The 23438-nt window shown below is 42.7% G+C and overlaps 1 protein-coding gene across 2 annotated transcripts in view; it reads left to right on the top strand.

Annotated features, from left to right (window-relative positions):
• nup214 (nucleoporin 214) overlaps positions 1-23438 on the top strand; it is a 146038-nt gene that overhangs the window by 74056 nt on the left and 48544 nt on the right. For both annotated transcript variants that reach the window (XM_067258008.1, XM_067258007.1), the window contains exons 25-29: positions 7795-7873; positions 11224-11293; positions 11677-11767; positions 14282-14337; positions 14695-16245. In XM_067258008.1, coding sequence (XP_067114109.1) covers positions 7795-7873; positions 11224-11293; positions 11677-11767; positions 14282-14337; positions 14695-16245 — 1847 coding nt within the window. The remainder of the gene's footprint in view (positions 1-7794; positions 7874-11223; positions 11294-11676; positions 11768-14281; positions 14338-14694; positions 16246-23438) is intronic.

Raw genomic sequence — 23438 nt, 5'->3', positions numbered from 1 at the left:
AAACATTCCTCACAAATACATTTTCGTTGTAGGATTTATGACATTAGATTACAAGTAAACGATTTGTGGGTGAAATTATCATTACCTGTGGTTTCAAACCAGTGTAGCTCACTGCAACGCTGTAGCCTACGCGAGACACTACAAAAACATCTACACAGCTGTTTAGGAAGTCAAACGGCGACAGAACATGTTCGGCACTCCCCTTACTTAAATCAAAAGTCTATCTAACTACTAACCTGAACTTCATTGCCACAGCCTAAACGTTGTCAATCTGTTCATGAAAATAATTAATTTCAGCCTAAACCGTACAACGGAACGTTAAATCCAATTCAACCAACGCAATCACTACAAAGACGAACACAGCAGTAGTCTAGTACTGTACCGTAGTAGTACAATTTACTGGGGCAGCTTCTCCACACAGGGCTATATCACATTTTGCGTTGTTACTGACAATGATCGCTACCAGTGAGCTTTTTATGAATGAGAAATTTTCAGTTAGCAGATGCAGGGCCAAGTTAAGGTCATCTGGGGCCCGGGGCAGAAGCCTCTCCGAGGCCCCCCCCCCCCCCACGCAAAATATTTTTAAATATATATATATATTGTTATTACTATGATTTTTATCAATATATATTAGAGAGGGATTGGTAAATAAATTATGACAGACAAAAATATCAGTATGTGATACATTGAAATCAGTGGCGGCTGCTGGTCTTTCAAAGAGGGGAAGCTCATTTTCGGCCTACATCCTAAAAATGATTTATTTTGCTAGTTCACTGGCTAGTTCACCCCTACGACACTAGCCTAGCCTACTGATGAATGAACTAACGATCTAACAAAACAATATTAATCAAGGAGGAAATGTGGAAATTTGGTTAAACTGAAACAAGGAACGTGGTGCGTAATTGTATGAAATGTATGATGAAAATTGGTTAGCAATTTCGCCAAGCAAATGCCAAGAAATATGTTGCTGCAGTCTTTCAACTACAGTTGCAAAATCCGCGATGGGACTGAGCTTGAATAGCTTCGGTGACTTTTTGTAGTACAAAATTACTGTCAATCAAAAGGAGATGCAGTCTTTCGACAGACCCTCCAATCATCATGCGGAAGCCCAGCGTCCAGGCCAGCCCACTCCTCCATTCACCCCCAGAGACGCTGAGCGTCCGAGGTGGGACATAATCTCAGCATTCATCCAAATGACCGTATAGTTTCGAAGCATTGAAAAAAAAACTGTTAAAAGCAGCCCCATTGAAGTCCATGGAAGCTGAGCTTCAACAGGGAAATGCACTGTGACGCTACAGGAATGTATGAGAAGGAAATCAGTCAGTTGACCTGCTAATATATGTAGCTGATTCTGAAAGAACTCATCTTCGATATGAACGTGTTCTAACGCATTTAAAATGTTAACACAATAGTAAATATTTGACCTTCATGCGAAGCCATTGTCTTGCATGCTTTGTTACCACCACTACGGGTGGGTAAATGCATAAAAAAATATGTATTATTATTATTTTATTTATTATCATTATCTCCCGTGCCGGGGCCCGGGGCAGCAGCCCCTCCTGCCCATTGCACAAACGCGGCCTTCAGCAGATGGTACTGTTTGAATCGCGATTCTATCTTCTACAGTAGGCTACTGCCGGTAACGTCGTAGAATAATCTTCAAAGGGGGTTCTTTATTAATGAATGAATGCAATGAGTAGGCTAATGCCTGAAAATATCACGAGAAGGGAAAAACTTAAAAGGACGTTTAAGTCATAGAGATTAGTTTTTACACCGGTCTGCCAAATGTATTCGTTTTGATTCAACGATGAGGCTGCCTCTTGCAGGGGAAATGAGAAAACATCTATTTCATTCTACACTTCACTCGTATTTTCAATTGTAAATGAGCAGCAAAAAAAAATGCTTAAAATATACAGAAATATCAGTTGTAAAAATGTAATTCAAAAACGGACCCCTGTGCAACCGACGCAAGCAAGCACACCCTACAATTTCCCCAGAAATGGTACCCTCTCTAGTTCTGAGTTGTCATCATTTAGTTTTTTTTTACAAAGCAGCTGATATTGCCAAAAGCGACAGCAAGCTAGTGGACTGCCGAGTCGCTATCACTCCGAAATGGCGGAAACGTAGCGCTACTACTGGGCACTGGTGTTAGAATGGAGCGTTCTATTGGCTTTCACTTCTTGTCAATATAAGTTCTTTGACACTAGTGTGGCGTGAGAGATCGTCAGGTGTGCCGTGAGAAATTATCCAATTTCACTTAGTCTTAATTATTATCTGACGCAAATAATATTCCATTGTTGAGTGTCTGTAATATAGTGACTGGTGGAGTAATGTAATATTCGTCCGGGTGGCAGCAGGTAGCTAATTGCCTCGTTCCTTCTTAGATACAAGAGAATGAATGACGCATGTGACAGGTCGTGGTGATCGAGACGTTTTTAAAAAGGAAGAATGCAAACACACAGCAGAAGTGTAGTAGTTAACTAGTTCTACAATTTACCGGGGATACTGTAGGTCTGAATCTAGGAGCTAAAGGGAACACAGCTGCCAGCTGTAGGCATAGACATATGTCTATGGCTGTAGGTATATGCAGGTATGAACGCTAGTGTTAAATAAGTATTTAGCTAGTCGGCTCCATGTAGGGGCTCGTGAGACTGCTCGCCAAAGAAAACCAAGTAGCCACTTTTAGCTACGGTACTAATGCTGAGGGCTCGCTGATATCGCTGTCTTAGAACGTTGTATCTATGCGTCGTTGCTAACGTGTGATGACGTTGTGACGTAGGCTTGCACTAAGTTCCCTCTGGCCACACAAGGCACTTATTGCCACAAAAACTTAATTTAAGCCTAAACCGTCAAACGGAACGCTAATACAAGCAACTTAATTGGGACCAATAGGGGTGTTTAGGGTGGGCAAATAATACATAAAATAAATATATATGAGAGAGAATGGTTGTGCTCGCCAAAGGCTCGCCAAAGGCTTGAGCACACCCAATTATATATTCAGGGAGTCAGGTGGCTGAGCGGTGAGGGAGTCGGGCTAGTAATCTGAAGGTTGCCAGTTCGATTCCCGGCCATGCAAAATGACGTTGTGTCCTTGGGCAAGGCACTTCAACCTACTTGCCTCGGGGGAAATGTCCCTGTACTTACTGTAAGTCGCTCTGGATAAGAGCGTCTGCTAAATGACTAAATAATATATAGCCTACTGTATTCGGCTACAGTGTTATTTTGTTAAATTTTGGTCGGTGGTGTGCCACAAGATTTTTCTAATGTAAAAAATGTGCTGTGGCTCGAAAAAGTGGAAAAACACTGGGCTAGGCTACTGACCATTTACAATAAGTTGCTTCAATTATTAATTGGCAGCATTTATGCCATTTGAGGGCTCGACAATAACGATGGCCCGGGGCCAGTAAAAAGTAACGTCGGGACAGTTAAACTAGCAACTCACTGGCCCAATCGGGCCACTGCAAATTATTGATTGGAATAGTGTCGGTGTGGGTACTTAGTATCATACTGATGAAATGCTATGGAAGCTTTTATATATTAGCATTGAGGGACCAGAGGTTTCAGTTTCAGCCAGACAGAGTTGTGCAGAGATGGCTGTCAGCAGGGAAGAGAGCACGTCAGGTTTGAGGTTAAAAGTTCATTGTTTTGCTGACTATTACCTTTGAATTTATTATCACTAGAAATGTGATTTAATTTTTGTTCTTTTTATATCCAGGATGTGTTTAATAAATGGTTAAACATGTTAACAGAATAACACAACGTATAAGTCTTTGGTTTTGTTGTAACAATGATAAACTAGAGAGGGTACAATTTCTGGGGAAATTGTAGGGTGTGCTTGCTTGCGTCGGTTGCACAGGGGTCCGTTTTTGAATGACATTTTTAAAACTGATATTTCTGTATATTTTATATAAAAATGCATACTTATTATTTATAAAAATTACATAGATTTAAAAGCCTTTTTTTTTTGCTGCTCATTTACAACTGAAAATACGAGTGAAGTGTAGAATGAAATAGATCTTCTCATTTCCCCTGCAAAAGGCATCCTCATCGTTGAATCAAAACGAATAAATTTGGCAGACCGGTGTAAAAATTGACCTAATCTCTATGACGTAAACGTCCTTTTAAGTTTTTCCCTTCTCGTGATATTTTCATGCATTTAGCCTACTCATTGCATTCATTCATGAATAAAGAACCCCCTTTGAAGATTATTCTACGGCGTTACCGGCAGTAGAAGATTGAATCGCGATTCAAACAGTACCATCTTCTAACTGAAAATATGCCCCCAAAAACGTAAATAAGCTTGACATTTATTTAGTGGAAAATCGCTTTCATGAAAAGCTCACTGGTAGCGATCATTAAGTAACAACAGTAACAATGCAAAGTGCGCTATCCCTGTGTGAAGAAGCTGCCCCGGTATATTGTACTACTACAGTACAGTAGACTACTGCTGTGTTCGTCTTGGTAGCGATTGCGTTGGTTGAATTGGATTTAACGTTCCGTTGTACGGTTTAGGCTGAAATTAATTATTTTCATGAACAGATTGACAAAGTTTAGGCTGTGGCAATGAAGTTAAGGTTAGCAGTTAGATAGACTTTTGATTTAAGTAAGGGGAGTGCCGAACATGTTCTGTCGCCGTTTGACCTCCTACAGCTGTGTGGATGTTTTTGTAGTGTCTCGCGTAGGCTACAGCGTTGCAGTGAGCTACACTGGTTTGAAACCACAGGTAATGATAATTTCCCCCACAAATCGTTTACTTGTAATGTAATGTCATAATAAATCCTACAACGAAAATGTATTTGTGAGGAATGTTTATTTTAAAGATTGAAAACAGATGCATCATAGACCACTATAGTATGTATTGCCCGGGCAACAGAGGCTAATGTCATGATGCTAATGCTTCAGTGAAATAGTAGACTACTGTTTCCGAAAGTAGATGTACTTCCTTAATTATATCAGCTTATATTGTACATTACACATCACAATTGTGTGTCATATCACAAAGTAAAATGAGTAAATAGTTATCACCCTGGCCTCTTTGCTTGTGGCGTTCCTGCAGCTGCCTTGCAGTAAAGCTATAGTTAGCCTAGCTATCCCCCAAGTTAACAGATGTGAAACGAATGTTCTGCTACAGGTAGTCACGGGTGTTTTCGTGACGTTAGTGATGCAGTGACGTTAGTAACGTCAGTGACTGTGGCTAGCAAATTAGCCACCGTTAGCTTCACTTTTCGCCACAAAAACTTAACTGAAGCCTAAACCATGCAACGGAACGTAAATTCCAATAGAAGCAACTCAATCGCTACCAAGACGAAACTTTTGACACCTACGTTGTCTATGTAGGCCAAATATTGACTGAGTTTTAGGGGGGCAAAAAGAAATAAAAACAATAATATATATGTGAGAGAACAAAGGTTGTGCCCTTGCCGAAGGCAAAGCACACCCAATTACAACTTTTGGAGGGGGGGGCCAGTAAGTTTCAAACCCACTGGCCCGATGCGGCAAGTGCCAAAAAATGTTAATGTTGAGCCCTGCATTTAGAACATGAGTGGAAGGGGTGTCTTTAAGTAGCCTAACCTTATTGCTTTAGGGGAAATAGGACGGAAATATGTGCAATATTACATTAGCTATTAGACAGTAGACTATTACATTAACCTGCTCCGAAATATAGTGAACTTTGTTTCGGCGGGGGGGGGGGGGGGGGGGGGGGGGGGCGTTGTTGTTTGGACAGACCTGCCACCACTGCAACAAAAAAAAAAATCCTTAAGGAAACACTGATTGTGTTTCAGTAGCTTCCAAAAATAGAGAGTGAAAATACCAGGTGAAAATGGAACATGTGTGCTTGAGCAGTTGGAGTTGTTAGTTGAGAATGTTTGTGGGCTTGTTGTTCATGCACCTATTGAACAGCAAGCACCAGTGGACTTCTCTTTTTAACCTAATGCAGTCAAGGCAGTTCGTTCAAAGACAGCCTTTTGAATAATTTACAGTCTATGAAGCTGGGTAAGACTACAACACATGGGAGAGTGGTTAATGCACAGCTGTGCATCTGCTCACCTGATTGGCATGCTTATTACTACACAACTGTCCTGCAGTGTATGGTCTGGGCTTGTCCAACTTACTCCTCAGTGGAACTGTCAGATTTAGGGTTCACAATACATCTAGAATGTTATAACTATTGTTAGAGAGCCTGTTAGTGGTATTTTTTAAAAGCTGGTCTAGGCCTACCTGACAAATGCTTGACTTGCACGCATCAATATTTAATTGAAGCCGTCGGTGACTTATCTCTCTTTCTTTCTCAGACACACAGCTCTTGCTCTTTCTCCCTTTTCCTGCCTGTGGCCGATACCTTCTTGTGTGTTGTGTGATTCGCATACTGACACTTTTGCACAGCGCAGCACAGAAACAACTGCGAACACCTGCCCGCCTTGAATATGTTTTTCATGTTCGTGTTGTTAATCGGTGATTATTGCCTTTGAATATTTGAATTCTATCCCTTCAATCATTCAGCTAAATGTAATGTATTACAGACTAAAGTCACTTACGCCACATAAACACTAACCCTGCGTGTCCACTACAGCGGAGCGGGCGGCGCGTCGGCTTCCAATTCATTTTCAAGCGTGCGAGCGTCAACAACCGGTTTCATTGAAAATGAATTGGAAGCCGACACCGCCCGCTCCGCTGTCGTGGACACGCAGGGTAAGTCTTACAGTTTGACCGATATCTAGGCGTGCGCACAGACAGGTGTCATGTGTGCTTCGCATACTAACACCTGCCCGCCTAGACGCGTGAGCAATTCAGGCATCGCTTAGATCACACACCAGATTTTCTATCAAACTCTAAGGTGTAGTATTCATTCCGCGCTTTGTAGAACTCGCAAGAGTAGCCCACGCGTAATTCACCCGTATCAGGTACGCGGTGAACGCCCTTTGTGCAGCTACGCTAACACTGATTACACCCCATACTGCACACATGCGTGTATTGATGTGGTTTTCATACTGATGCCATGCCGTGGGCCGTGAGGAGATGCTGATGAGCCCACACAGCTCACCGGCGAACCTTCCGCGAAGTCCCTCAATCTGAACCACACACTCCACTAGCATCAGCAGTCACCTGACACATCTTTGTACACAGTAGGTTTATACATACATACATTACACACACACACTAACCCTTGTCTAGATAATACCATGTCCCCTATCCTGATAGTCCTAGCTGAGCAGAGAGGAAGGTAATTCATTGCTTGAAGGTGAGTCTTTTGCCTAGCACTACCCCGGCGTAGTGAGTGAGGGAGGGAGGAAGGGAATCGGGTCACTGCCTCCATCCAAGTAGAGGCTAGCAATGTGAGTGCATCTTTCTCCTTTTCTCTTAAGAGCTTGTGCTCATGCTCTCCAACGACCCCTTTCCCCCTGCAGCACTTGCTATCTACAGCCCCTCTCTCTTTCTCTTTCTTTTCTTATCCTTCCCTAGTTGTACCACAGAACACTTATGTGCTGCTCTTTCATGGTCAGAATTATGAGCTGATGCCTAGCAAGTGTCACACATACATACACAAATACACCAGTGAATCAACTTATAGGTGAATGAATGATGCATCCCTGTTAACTATGTATCTGTTATCCCTGTTACTGATTTGTATTCTCCATCCAACCTGATATGACCCAACCAGATTTTAACAGTTTCACATTAAATTGTGATGTTCACTCTTAAGATGCATTTAACATTTTGCCTGTTTGTTCACTTACTGGTATAGTGATAGTGTTTCTGACTGCATTTTCAATCCCACCTTCCCCACCCCAACAGCTCCTCAGTCCCAGCTCCTGCAGCCCAGGTGGTCCAACAGGTCTTGGCGACTGTGGCCACCACCAACCAGGCCAAACGGGTGAGCAAGCAACTATTGTCCCTCTGTCCACATATTGACCCTGTAGAGGTCTTTATTTCTTTGGCACTAAATATTGTAATTCTGTTGCAAATGTGCACTTACTATGCCCTATTTGTACATCAGTTTGTATCTGCTGAATGAATAACGTACATGTAGTCCATTCATAAACTGGTGTGATTGATTCATTGGTCTCAATGTCTTAATAATGGTCTTAAGAAGTTCTAAGAAGTCTTTTACTCGTTTAAGTCTGTGTTTCCTCTAGGATTTTCTTTGCAGAAAATCCCCCCCCCCCAATCCTCCTTAGCCGAAGCAAGGTTCTAACCCTATATTTCAGAGCAGGTTCATGTAATAGTCTAATAGCTAATGTAATATTGCACATATTTTTGTCCTATTTCCCCTAAAGCAATTAGGCTTTTTAGGCTACTTAAAAAGACCTTCCACTCATAAAGTATATTTTAAATGGCATAAATGCTGCCAATTATTAATTGACGTAACAACGTATTGTAAATGGTCAGTAGCCTATCGATTAAGGTACTCGAAAGCATGTACACTGTCTGCTTCATTTGATCTTGATAGGCTAAGCATTCTGTAGCAAATAATAACAATAAACCCACTTTATTAATTAAAACTACTTCAGCATAATAATGCACTTAAAATACAAACGTGAGCAAAGGCAGCAATCGCTATCGAATCAACAGACGTGCAATTTAGCTAGCCCGGGGAAGAATACAAACAACTAAAATCACCAGTTAACTTAATTTAAATTTGAAAGAACTATATTAATACAATAACAGGGTAATATGAACTGACAACATAAGTTATACGACTTGCAGTTCTCAAGGACGCACACACGCAATCTCAACTGCAGAAGAAGCCAAAACAAGAAGCGCTGATAGACGGCCTAAAATTTTGTACAGCCCTATTTCTGATTAGCCTGGCTCTGCCCTCCTACGTACTTCTGCTCAATTTTGATTTTGCTTCTGTACTAGGACTGGCCATGAGGTACGTAAGTCAGATGTCTCCGGTAGATTTTCTACCGGCGAATCAGTGAACAGAGGGAGTGGCTGAGAACGATGACGTTGATGTTGTGCGCTAGTTTGTGTTGTAGTTCCGTAATGGTGGGGGAGAAAGATGCGAGCGAAGCCATTTGGTCCGTTATGGCAACACTGCCGAATATCTACAAACTAAAGCCGGAGCGAGAACAAATTTTGCTGAGTTTTGTTGGTGGCCATGATGTTGTGGCCCTCCTCCCCACGGGGTTTGGGAACAGTTTGATTTTCCAGCTACGGCAGTAGGGGATGCATATTGATAAGATTTTAACGACTCCGACTCCTTATCAATTCCTGCTTATCGATTCGGTTCCTTATCGATTCTCTTATCGATGTTCCCCTCTACAGCCATAGGTCTGTGCGTCCTGCACCCCCCCACACACACACTCGTTCTAAACGAATTTCTCAAACTGGCTTTGACTGGCTCTGAAATGAGCTAATACCTACCACCTCTAGGCCTCTTCAGGTCTCTGTTTTCAAAACAAAATCTAGTCGGAGATAGAAACTTTCAGTTTCCTTGTGTTCAAGCTTCTATTACTCAACACCAGTAGGACTTACAGGGGTCCTAACAACAGGGGAAATAACTTCAGTGTCACCTTTCAAAAGAGACCATTTACATGCATGTACTCCAAATGGTTCAACAACAGCTTTCAATGTACTTTGGGTATGTTGTTTAGGCGTTTTCAGGCACATTTAACAGGACTATTAAAAGGTTAAACATCTAAAATGCTAAGTTTAATAATGGATTAAAAATCGATATGCTCAGTTTAATAATGCGACACGCGAACGTTTGCTGATAACACACGCCGCCCCGATAACGTGAAATGAACAATAAGATCAATACTAATGGGAGACGAATGTCGGAGCAAAAATGTATGCTTCAAACGACGGGACAGAAGATTACTTGATCGACTACACACAATAAAGGCAAATTGCTTCACACATTAACAAGTGGTTGTGATCACTTCTGAGCAGTTTAGCTCTACCTTAGATAGTTAGAGATGAAGCGCGAACGTTAGCTGCGCTGCTGCATGCATCGAACACAAGACGTTCCAGTAACTTCATTCCATGCAGTGTGTTCAAATGCTTCTTCATATTTGTAGTATTTCCTCCCTTCGACGAAATAGACTTTTTACACGCGTTACAAGTGGCGTTGTTGTCATTTTGTCGTGTGAAATACAACCAAACTTTCGAACACTTCTTCCTAGTTGCCATGTTTGCTGCAGTCTGTCTATGCCCGAACATTTATAGCTTATTCAGACGTTCGCGTGACCCATTATTAAACTGAGCATATCGATTTTTAATCCATTATTAAGCTTACCATTTTAATTGTTTAACGGCACAGAGAATCGTTAACAGAATCGTTAAGGAATTTTGCTAACGATTCCAAGGAATCGATTCACTGGGAACCGGTTCCAAACAAGAACCGGTTCTCGATACCCATCCCTATATGGCAGCTAGCTCTGTTACAGTAGTGGTGAAGGAAATAGCGATTGGTTATGGCAAATCAGAGTGGCTCTGGGCAGATCCAATAGTTTTAAACTTCAACAGAGTACCCGCCTACAAGAAAGTCAACGCTTGTCAATGGAGCGAGGCCAGACTCTGCACAAATGAAATGTACGAGAGTCTGGTTAGGACCAGGCTAATTTCTGATACCATGGCGGCAGAAAGTTTGCCGTGGTGGGTCGCCACGGCAAAAATTATTAGCATCAAATTATTAGCATCCGATTAGTGTATTATTTTATTGATCTTGAAATTCAGTAATGCCAATAGCAGGATCTACTGTCTTGCAAACTCTTACCCCTTATTTAAACCTCGGTCTCTGGTCATTGGTTGGAGGGGGGAACACCATTATAAAAAAGGTGCAAAATATCTCAGAACCCTCCCATGTCCTGGCGGTGGGGCGATAAAAGTTGCATCAGGCTGGGAAACCATTCATACCAGGGGAACGCTCACATCACACTTTTGTCAGCCAAGGGTCAAGTTTATGGGTATGACCCAAGTAAACACAGTACGCAGAAACACACAGACATAAGCTTAACTGAAACCGTACTGTAGTTCTCTAATGAAATGCACTATTGAAATCCCTTTTTGAACTGCATATTAAACAGGGGGTCAGTAAGTACCTCAAAACTCCATATTTTATATCTCTCAATGATGTATAACATTAAGCTCTTAAAAAAGGAAATGCACGCAAGCATGTGTATTGATTGTCCCTACACTCGAGTGTCAGCTCTTTTTAGGATAGCTTTGCAGACAAGCGTGTTAATAACACAGGAGGTTGTTTTTTTTTCTTTTCAGAATTCCACCCAAGGGATACTTAAGGTGTCCACAGAGGGTACGGCCGCCCCCCTTTCAGGGTTAGTGTTAGGTAAGTATATAATTAAACTTTATTTTTATTTTTTATTCATTAGACTTGCATGGTAAAACCCTCTGACATTTTTGGGAACTGTATAAAGCTAGCAAAGCTTTATATAGCCGTAGTAGCATACCAGAGTGGTGTAAAGCTGTACAGCAAGATATAACTGTACTGCAATACCAAAATTGTAACAATTTAACACCAACTCATCATTTAATTTCTCAACAGATAGGGTTTATATTTGTCTTTCATTGTTAATATGACAAATTGTATTCATTAAATTAATGACATACATTGGTGATTAAATCATGTTGGTAGTGGTCAAATAATTATCACTCAACCTCTTTCTGTCCGCCTCTATCTTTTTCGGCCTTCCCACCCCATATCCCTGCCAGGCGAAGCCCCCAAACCAGATGGCCTAGTCCCCTCTACCGTGGCCCCATCTCAGGGGATGCAGAGCAGCAAGGCCTTCTCTTTCACAACCACGTGAGTCAACCTGCAGCCCTGACGTTGTGGTGGTCAAAGTGCTCAAATCCTCCGTAAATACTGCAGAAAAAAGTGATACTTTTATGTAGTGGTGGGCCGTTATCGGCGTTAACGTGAGACTCTTATCGGGCGATAAAATATTGCCGTTAATCTATTCTCAAAGTTGGGTTGGGAGCTGGGTCTATACTACGCAAGCTATGATGACTTTCACCTTGATATTTTAGCGCGGATGAACGAGTCTTCGAACCTGTGTGTATGCCTTGTGTATGAAATTATCACATCAAACGTGACGTGCTAACATGCTGCAGCTATGAAGCCGCCTGGTTTGCTTCAGGGAAAATTTATTTTTAAGAAGCTTCCCAATGGAAACCTCGACAAGACTAAGGTTGTTTGCACTTTGTGCTATGCGGAATTAGTTTACTGTAGGAGTTCTTCCAGTCTCAAATACCACCTAAACGCAAAGCATCCCTTAGCTAATGCGGAAGATGCCGGGCCAAGCACTGATGTAGCGCAGGGGAAGAGTCGTCGTCAAACTACGATGTTTGAGTGCAACCGAGGCTAGCCCGTCAGCACAGCTCTATCAGCCAAGCTAACTAATCTAATAAACAGTTAATAAACAGCAAATGTTTACTTCTCGACAGGTCTGCAAACGCCTTTGTAAACCGAGATTTGTTAAAACGTTTGTTAACCGAGACCGTAGGTCGAGGTTTACAAACAAATCGTTTTAACAAATCGAGGCGACAAAGCGTTTGCTGACCTGTCGAGGAGTAAACATTTGGTTTCTTATATACTACAACAATACGTGGGAAGATCACAAATCAAACAGGTTGAATCTGGAGCAGACGCTATGTTGGCAGAGCAATCAGCTGTACTTGCACTGGTGACGTCACTACATCTCCAAGGCAACATATCAACAACATCAATTCGTCTTCTGTCTGCTTCAGATACTTCTTTAAAACGGGAAGCGATTGTGCAAAAACCATATTTTTTTTTATTTTATTTTTTGCCATTTAGGCTACTTTGTTGCCGAGCAGATGCCACGTTGTTAAGGTCAATGGTTACATCTCCAAGGCAACCGCTTGTTGCTAGGTCCGTAAAAACGTTTATTTACCTCTGCGAACTTTCAGGAGGTATATAACTGGATTTATTAACTTTTGAGAACGTCTTCTGGACCAATAGGAACAGCGTATTGGTCCAATTATTACACTAGTATATAAGAAACACACGTACATGTTATTGAACATAATTTATTTTCATCACCAATTATCATAGTAGAACAGCTTTCAGAAGCAGTTTGTGATGCATTTTGGAAACAGGAGATGAGCTCCTGGTCTAATGCGCCACCTGGCTTGAGAAACCCGTTCTCAAAGACTTACTTTTAGTCATTATTTGGGTAGCACACAGTCTGAATGCCTTTGGCGGAATTAAAATGAGCCATTTTAATCTAGATTAATCTAGATTAACGCCAAGATTACAGTGAGATTAATCTATGCCCACCACTACTTTTATGACATCCTGGTTGTAACCAGTGTTAGTAACTTGTAAAGTAACTTGTTGCATTACAAGATTACTACCATAAAAAAATACTTAGTGTTACATACTGAGAAAAGTAACTCGTCAGAGTACTTTTGAGCTACCAAAAATCGACGCACATGTGCAGTGTGGGGTGTAATCAGTGTCAGCGTAGCTGCACACAGGGCGTTCACCGCGTACCTGATACGGGTGAATTACGCGTGGGCTACTCTTGCGAGTTCTACAAAGCGCAGAATTAATACTACACCTAAAACCTCTTTGCAATAACATGCGCATGTTATTGTCCGGAGGGCGCATCGCTTACTGTACATCTACCTTTTATTGGAGCTTATTACCTCCAACGTCATTGCATAGGTTAGTTCACAGGTCATTGTCTGTAATTGCAGGCTAATAACAGCAATGACAGATGCAACAGCTTTTACTGCTCTTTATTAACAAACAAAGTAAACAAAATCAAGAGGAGCTGAATGCATATAGCCAAACAAGTGCATACACAATTGTCTTGTTGTTGCAATTCAGTTGATAATGGTAGCATCTCCTCCACCATGTAACCAGCTACATTTCCCTTGGAGTGACAGCTTTAGCCAAACTAAAAGCTAGCTGTTGCTGTTTCGGCAGGGGAGATTCTAGACCATTTCAAGTGGGGGGGACTAAGCTGGGGCAAGTTGTACTGTTAGTGGAGCCAATTACTACATTAAACTTAGCTTGTTGTCAAACGTATTGTTACTCTTTACAACAAAAGAGTAATCTGAGTACTCAAGCATTACACATTACCCCCAACACCAAAGTTTGGAGGAAATCCTTTTTGACAGAGTTAGTTTGAAAGGTAAATGTGGAAATCCTGTTCACTCAAGGTTTCAAAAAGCAATTTTGAGTACTGACGGAACAGCAGAAATGGGTATACAGTAGATTAAAAGTTCTCTGACACAGCATGTGTGTAATGCTTCCTGATTACTTTCTGAATTTTGGGGGGTTTGACAGGTCTATTAGTGGCTTCAGTTTCTCATCAGTGACCCAAGAAGCTGCGAACTCACAAGGTAACACTCTTATGCAAAACCTTTTCCATATCCATAAGTAGATCCTATAGTTGATTTTAATATTATGGCACACTCAGCTATTTGCTAATTTGATCAACACAAGCTAAGAAAATGCATCAAAGTTGAGTTAGTAAATGTTATAACCATCTTTGTTTCTCGGTATCTACATTCTCTCTCTTTTTCTTTGTCTTTGTCTGTTCTGTTCCTTATCTCACTCTGTCCCTCGCCTCCTCCTTACTTTCACTCCTTCCCGCTCTCTACCCTTCATTTATTTATGCTTTCTATCTTTCTTTCTCTTTGCCTTACCCATTTGTTTCTCTATCCCTTCCCCCCCCCTCCATCCGTCTTTCTTTGCAGTGAAGGATGTGGCTAAATTCTCCTTCAGTGGTAGCAGCAATGCGGGCAAGATGTTCTGCAAAGTGGAAGAGGGGCCTTTCTCTTTTACCCCCAAGTCCACCTCACCAGCCTTGGGAGGTGACAGTTTGCCCACACCCCCTCCAAGCATGTCAGGGGAGGCTGCTCAGCCATCTTCCATCAGCCCTGCACTCCCAGTGGAGCCCCAAGGGCCCAAAGTAGGGGGGGAGACCCTGGGGATTTTCTCTGGATTGAGAGTAGGCCAAGGGGACGAAGAGGTTAAAGATGTCACCAAGCCATCTGCTTTCAGTTTTGGACAGCCCAACAATGAAGGCGGGCTAGATGTTAGTGCGGCACACTTTCATTTTGGAGCAGCCTTACAGCAAGGAAAACCAGCTGAGGTGGAGTCTGAAGCTAAAGACTTGTCCAAGACCACCAAACCACCGGAACCATCCTTTTGCAGCCTCTTGGCAGCGCCCGTTCCCTGTTCTTCCCCCAATCCAGAGGAGAAGCCCAAAGCCCCCACACCTCTGTTGGACCCTACCCCGTCCCCAGAACGCAAGCCATCCCTTGAACCTCAGAGAGAAGACACTCCTCCCCTCTCTGCTGGTTCTGTCCCTGCAGGTGACGTACCCCCCCCATCCAACCCCTCACTCACAGCCTTGATTTTTGAAAAAACCTCCACGCCCCATGTCGCAACCCCTTCAGTGGCCCCTTTCCTGCCAATGTCAGTCACCCCGCCTACTGAGGGTGGTATCACTTCACTGCCCCTGCCCCCCAGCGTCAACCCTGAATCAACCCAAGAAACTGCTCCGAATCCAATTTCCTCTCTTCCCCTAACTCTGGAATCTGCCCCACCACCACCTCCCTATCACCCCCTCGCCACCTCTGACAAGCCTGGGTCTATTTGTTCCCAGCCCACTCCTCCTGATGACACATCCATGGCAGTCCCCAACCTCACCCTAGTCATCAATACTGCCGCCCCCACTGCCACCACCCTCACCCCGACCATGGCTAACATTGCGCCGATATCCTCAGCCTCAGTCTTTGAGCAGCCTGTTCTGATCCCATCCTCCTCAGCCCCTGCCCCAGCCCTGGCCTCAGCCGCCACAAGCTTCTGCACTCCCAGCTTTGGCGCCAATACCGGAGGAGGAGCCTTCGGCACCCAAACCGTATTTGGACAGGGGGGTGGGTTTGGACAGCCTGCCCCTAATACAACTGGCTCTGCTGCCAGCTTCGGCTTCGGCCAGTCCGCATTTGGCACCAGTCCTGGATTTAGCCAACATGTGGCAACTGCCACCCCTGTAGCAGCATCCAGTAGTGCCACTACAACCGCTGGAGGGAGTTTGTTTGGAGGCCCAATTTCAAGCAATGCCAGCTCCTTCTCGTTTGGCACCTCCAACAATGCCAGTGCGGCCAGCAGCACAGGGATTTTTGGGCAGAGTGCCACCCCGGGCTTCGGACAGCAGAGTTCTGGGTTTGGGCAGGGGTCTGTTTTCGGGGGCAACACCACCACCACGTCTTCTACTGGGTTCAGCTTCGGACAGCCCTCAGGTGAGTGTTAAAGAAGGATGTGTTTGTGTGCGTGTAACTGTCTGTGACTTAATTAAGGTTTTTGGAGGCAACTTTACGGGTTGTCAGTCACACACTTGTGTGCAGATTGCTTTACAGGAGTGACTGAACATGTTAAATCCTTTAACATGATGAAAAATATACGTAACTAGAGAGGGTACAATTTCTGGGGAAATTGTAGTGTGTGCTTGCTTGCTTCGGTTGCAGAGGGGTCCGTTTTTTAATGACATTTTTACAACTGATATTTCTGTATATTTCATATAAAAAATGCATAGCCTACTTATTTAAAGATTACATAGATTTAAAAGCATATTTTTTTCTGCTCATTTACTACTCAAAATACTAAGAGTGAAGAGTAGAATGAAATAGTTGTCTTCTCATTTCCCCTGCAAGAGGGAATTTTAAGTTTTTCCCTTCTCGTGATATTTTCAGTCATTTAGCCTACTCGTATTGCATTCATTCATTAGTAAAGAACCCCCTTTGAAGCTTATTCTAACAACGACGTTACCCGGCAGTAGCTATCTCAGATAGGAATAGCGATTAAAATAGTACCATCTGCTAACTGAAAATATGCCCCCAAAAACGTAAATAAGCTTGACATTTATTTAGGGGAAAATCCCTCATTCATAAAAATCTATATATAGCGATATAACCCTGTGTGGAGAAGTGCGTTGGTTGAATTTGATTTAACGTTCTGTTGTACGGTTTAGGCTGAAATGAATCATTTTCATGAACAGATTGACAAAGTTTAGGCTGTGGCAATGGAGTTCAGGTTAGTAGTCTCTAGTCAGATAGTTTCACCTATTGAAAGACTTTTGATTTAAGTAAGGGTAGTGCCGAACATGTGCCACCATTTGACTTCCTACTGTAAACAGCTGTGGAGATGTTTCTGTTAGCTACTAGACTAGGCTACAGCGTTGCAGTGAGCTACACTGGTTTGACACCACAGGTAATGATAATTTCACCCACAAATCGTTTACTTGTAATCTAATGTCATAATAAATCCTACAATGAAAATGTATTTGTGAGGAATGTTTATTTTAACGATTGAAAACAGATGCATCATAGACCGCTCTAGTATGTGTTGCCCGGGCAACAGAGGCTAATGTCATGATGCTAATACTTCAGTGAGATAGTAGACTACTGTTTCCGAAAGTAGATGTACTTCTTTAATAATATCAGCTCATATTGTACATTACACATCACAATTGTGTGTCATATCACAAAGTAAAATGAGCAAATAGTTATCACCAGGGTTCTAAATTAACTTTTTTGATCACCAGCCAAATTGGCTGGTAACTTTCTAAAGTTACCAGCCAATCAGAATTTCCACTAGCCAAATTCTTTCCGGTGAAAATAAGAACAATTATGAGTTTCACTGAATGCATTTGATCATTTTATTAACATTGTTGGCATGAAAAACACAGAAAATGAAGTAAAATGAAGCACAGAAGTATGATGCAAGGGTATGTGAAATCACCAACACGTGACTAAGTAAAGACACGATTTATTGTAAATGGCTAAAACGTCCATTCGTGTCATGAGATTGACTCCTGCCCATGCATTTACAGTAACGTTTTGTCCTAAGCAGGCATTAATTAAACTGACCTAATATACTCTTTATTAAGAACAGTGTATTTACATTACACTAGACTGTGTCAGTAAGCAACACAATTTTTCTTATGCGTAGACTACATGCGGCAATCCTTACAAAACATTTTCATTGTCATTACATTTTATTTTCTTCGTTTCTCTAGTGCTATCAATGTCCTCGTTCCTTTTCTCGCCCCCAGAAGTTTGTCCTAACCACCGCCGCATTAAGTTAACTTTTTACTTTACTTTACTACTCTAGCTAGCTCTTATTACCTCCTATGATCCGCTATGCTTCGTTTGACTTCTTCCTTGTGTTTTCTGGTGGAAGCTCCGTTCGTTTCCACGGTTTCTCGCACCGGTTTCACTTCAACTGCGCGCAGCCAATGGGCGTATAAAACGTTATCACGTAGCATTACGGCACAGTGTTCATGGGAAACGTAGGAAGTACTGCCAGGGGGATAAATGACCAAGAACCATGCCGAGAACAGAGCCTTATGTATCATTCATCTAATGCCTCATGTATCACCGGCCAAACTGGCTAGTGAATTTTTATTAACACCCGCCAAAATGAATTTTAACCCGCATTTGGCGGGTGTTAATTTAGAACCCTGGTTATCACCCAGGCCTCTTTGCTTGTGGCGTTTCTGAAGCTGCCTTGCAGTAAATCAGTTAGCCTAGCTATCTCCCAGAAGTTAACGAGCTGCTAAACTAATGTTCTGCTAGAGATAGTCACGCAAGTTTTCGTGACGTTAGTGATGTTAGTAGCGTCAGTGACTGTGGCTAGCAAGTTAGCCACCGTTAGCTTCACTTTTCGCCACATAATTTCTACTTAACCGTGCAACGGAACGTAAATACAAATACAAGCAACTCAATCGCTACCAAGACACAACGTTTGACACCTAGGTTGTCTATGTAGTCGACATATTGACTGAGGCTTAGGGGGGCAAAAATAAATAATAATAATAAATATATATGTGAGAGAACAAAGGTTGTGCCCTTGCCGAAGGCAAAGCACACCCAATAACCAATTACCTATTATACATTTTGGTTCACCAATCAAAAGGATCCAGCGTTTCCCCTACCATTATATTAGGGGGACGCCCCCCCCCCCCCCCCCCCCGGAAGGTCAAGTTAATAAAAAAAAAATAGGTCTATAGCTTGCTCTTTTATTAAAGAAACTAAATGGCCTTATGTTATTTATCTTATTATTTACACAATGGTATGTCATTACTGTCTCTACATGGTCGCCGTTTTCTGTGTGCGTCTGTGGGTCAAATATTTCTGTTCTGTATGAAGTTATATATGATCCTTTGAAGTTATATATGATACGCTCTGAGATCCACCCTGTTCGTAAGGTCACAAAAATGTTTTATTCAAACGGGGACTGCACTAGTTTCAATCAACATGGCTTCTAGTATGTTTCAATTAGAGGAATAAATTATCAATATTCAACTAGTTTTTCCTAGAACAACTACATGCCTAAAGATGGTCTTGAACTGTTTGGGGGGAAAAGAGGACACAATCGCAGCATTCAGCGGGTTAGAAATCTGTTTTTTATATGTATGTACAGGGCTCAACGTTAACATTTTTTGCCGCTGGCCCCACGGGCCAGTGGGTTTGAAACTTACTAGCCCCAAGACCATTTTTACTGGCCCCCCCTCCAAAAGTTGTAATTTATCATTGTTACAACAAAACCAAAGACTTATAAGTTATGTTATTCTGTTAACATGTTTAGCCATGTATTTAACACATCATGGATATAAAAAGAACAAAAATGAAATCACATTTCTAGTGATAAAAAATAAAAAGTTAATAGTCAGCAAAACAATTGACTTTTAACCTCAAACATGACGTGCTCTCTCCCCTGCTGACAGCCATCTCTTCACAACTCTGGCTTAAACTGTGAAACCTCTGGGCCCTCAATGCTAATATAAATGCTATAAAAGCATCCATAGCATTTCATTAGTATGATACTGAGTACCCAAGTCGACACCATTCTTCTGCTGCAGTTCAATAGCCCGGGGGAACGAGGCGAACGGCTGGTCCGTCTTTATTACGTGATATGCCGTTGTTATAAGTCGTGCAATAACACGATGGGCAACCACCCGCTTAGCTGTCCTGCAAACCAGGTGCTGTCTGCTATTAGCATGGCTGGTCAGGGATTGTTTTTGAAAATTGTCAGTGCCTGTGTAAAAAGATCCACTTTTGCATGCTTTAGACGGGAACATACGACAGACGACACAGTGCATCTTGGTTTCCTTAAAAAAGTTGCTTCCGTTTGAGCTCGTAGCTCTCCTTTGCTGCTATCTTCACTTCAGTGTCTCGCGACCAGTCTCGCGCCAGTTATTACATTTACATGTATTTATTTCGCTTTTACCCAAAGCGACTTCCAAGAGAGAGCTTTAGAATCAGAATCAGAAAGGGATTTATTCGCCATGAAAGTTTGCACAGACAAGGAATTTGCTTTGGCAGGAAGGTGCATACAATAAACATATACCTCAAATTTAAATATGTGGACTAACTATACTAAGGGTACATAAACTAGCAGTACTAAGTGGGATTAGAATAGAATTAAATATACAATAAAATATAAGTTGCCATAAATTACAATATAAAAATACAAATATTACAAAAAATACAAATGTACAAGATACCATGTTGTAATGCAGTGCAAAAAGCAGAGTGTTTTAAGCAAGAAGTCATTTGAGTCAGTGTTGGCCTTGTTGAAGAGGCCAACAGCGGAAGGGAAGAAACTGTTTTTGTGGCGTGAGGTATTGGTCCTGATAGACCGCAGCCTTCTGCCGGAGGGGAGTGACTGAAACAGGGAGTGTCCAGGGTGGGAGGAGTCGGCCACAATCTTCCTCGCTCGCCTCAGGGTCCTCGAGGTGTGCAGGTCCTCGAGGGTAGGCAGATTGCAGCCAATCACCTTCTCAGCAGTGCGGATGATACGCTGCAGTCTGCTCTTGTACTTGGCAGTGGCAGCAGCGTACCAGACGGTGATGGAGGAGGTGAGGATGGACTCAATGATGGCTGAGTAGAAGTGCACCATCATTGTCTTTGGCAGGTTGAACTTCTTCAGCTGCCGAAGGAAGTACATCCTCTGTTGTGCTTTTCTTGATGAGGGAGCTGATGTTCAGTTCCCACTTGAGGTCCTGGGAGAGGATAGTGCCCAGAAAGCGGAAGGACTCCACAGTGTTGACTGGGGAGTCACACAGGGTGATGGGGGTGAGTGGGGCTGTGTTCCTCCTGAAGTCCACAACCATCTCCACTGTCTTAAGAGCATTGAGCTCTAAGTTGTTCTGGCTGCACCAGGTCACCAGGTTGGCCGCTTCCCACCCATAATCAGACTCGTCTCCACCAGAGATGAGCCCAATAAGGGTGGTGTCGTCCGCAAACTTCAGGAGTTTGACGGACGGATGACTGGAGGTGCAACTGTTGGTGTACAGAGAGAAGAGCAGAGGAGAAAGGACGCAGCCCTGAGGTGATCCGGTGCTGATGGACCGGGAGTCAGAGACTTGTGTTCCCAGCTTAACGCACTGCTTCCTGTCAGACAGGAAGTCTGTGATCCACCTGCAGGTGGAATCAGGCACGTTCAGCTGGGAGAGCTTGTCCTGAAGCAGGGCGGGGATGATGGTATTGAAGGCAGAGCTGAAGTCCACAAACAGGATCCTGGCATAGGATGCTGGGGAGTCCAGGTGCTGTAGGGTGAAGTGGAGGGCCATGTTAACTGCATCGTCCACAGACCTGTTGGCTCTGTAGGCAAACTGCAGGGGGTCCATTAGAGGGTCAGTGATGGATTTAAGGTGTGCCAGCACCAGGCGCTCGAAAGACTTCATTACCACAGAGGTCAGGGCGACGGGTCTGTAGTCACAAAAAGTTTTTAAAAAGTGCATAGGTCACTGATCATAACGAGATAGCCCCAAAACATTGCGGGTAGCCAAAACATGAAGCATACATTGTGAAAAGCAAATAAGTGCTAATGGGCATGGCCGGATTAAGACAATGGGCTTTAGGGGCTGCAGCCCTGGGCCTCGCCACCAGGGGGCATCAGGTTACCCGATGTCGAGTGTGTCAACGGCACCGTGCAGCATAACATTAGAAAAATTCAGAGTGAAAACAAAAATATTGTGCGAAAATGTCCGGTCAGACGGTACGAGAGTGGGGCCAAAATCAAGGTTTTCATATCGGTGCATCCCTGGTACTTTTACACACACTGCCTCAACCTGGTCAGTGTTTCCCACATAATTAGATTATATTTGTGGTGGTAGGCAGGGGCGGAGCCAGACTTGGGTCCTAGTATCATTTTGATGCAAGTGTAGCTATGGACAATTTGTTTTGCATTAATTTCAGCACAAAATAGTTTAGTTTAGCTTCATGAAATATACACATTACTTTGTACTCATATTGTTATATTTGCAGAATATATTTAACTATGAATATTATTATATTTAACCTACATGTATCAGTTTTGGACACATTTGTGCAGAGAATTATGATACTAAAGCCCAATCCCAATGTCCGCCTAAACCCTGAACCCTCACAGACTTGAAGTCACCTAGTAAGTGATTGAGTGCAAGAAGCTGCAAGGGCAAAAAAATTGGCTATAAATTGGAATGGGACACCACTCTGCTGCATTATCTGCAAAATAGTAATTTTGTTGGATCAAATCTGATGAAAGCATATTTGGAGTTTATCAAAGGACAACCTACACCCAGTTCTGGCTATATATACCATCAGTGAGCTTTGTGTTTAATCTTACATTTGAACTATGTTTACGTCAAGGTTGGTTGCTCCTTCCATGCATTCTTGTTTGTTTACCGTTCTTATTCTTGTCTTATGAGGCGGGTTTGCCAGGATTTTTTCTCGCTTCCGGGCTTCCATTGGTAAACCTTTCACGTCACAACGCTGTGAATTGTGGGCAAATGAGCCAAAGTCTGCAAAAATGCAGACTGACGAAAAGGGTGCATAAAGGGCAAAATAATTCTGCGAAGGAGCCCCTGCACACTTGACGATTTGACTGTGGGACAGCCCTAAGCGTGGGAGAGCAGTTTGGCAGCGCCAAACACAAAGCAGAGCCCGTCATAGGCTGTTTATTAATTCGAAGAACGTGTTTTCTTGGCTATTGCGCAATACCCTGGACTCGCAGCAGTATGACAACACTGGCATTATCAGCTGTATAGTGCTTGTGTATTACATTTGTGTTAAATATAGGCTCAATAGCTCATAACATTTGTGTTTGTCATTTCATTCATTTGATAGGGTTATGATAAAACGCAGCAACTAGTGTCTGCACTGCACTGCGATGCTAGCTAGGTTATCGAAAAGTCGGAGCAAATTTACAAATTAGCAGTTTCATCAATAAAATAAGCACATTTTCAGCAACTACACTGCCCACTTCTTGTTACATTTTAATTCAGATGCTGATTTACAAGTACCGTTTAGCTGAAATATGAATTGTAAAAACTTAGAGCAATGGCGGTCAAAGGATTCTGTTTGTCTTGTTGGTCGTGGTAACCCCGCCCCTGACGCAATCGGTTCTTTCTTGGTTCACAATCTAGCCCAGCTCCGAAGTGGTGCTTTTA

Source organism: Osmerus mordax, chromosome 20, assembly GCF_038355195.1.
Source record: "Osmerus mordax isolate fOsmMor3 chromosome 20, fOsmMor3.pri, whole genome shotgun sequence".
NCBI classification, from domain to species: Eukaryota; Metazoa; Chordata; class Actinopteri; order Osmeriformes; family Osmeridae; genus Osmerus; species Osmerus mordax.
Note: the sequence above shows the minus strand (reverse complement) of the source record. Positions and strands in the feature narration are given on the sequence as shown.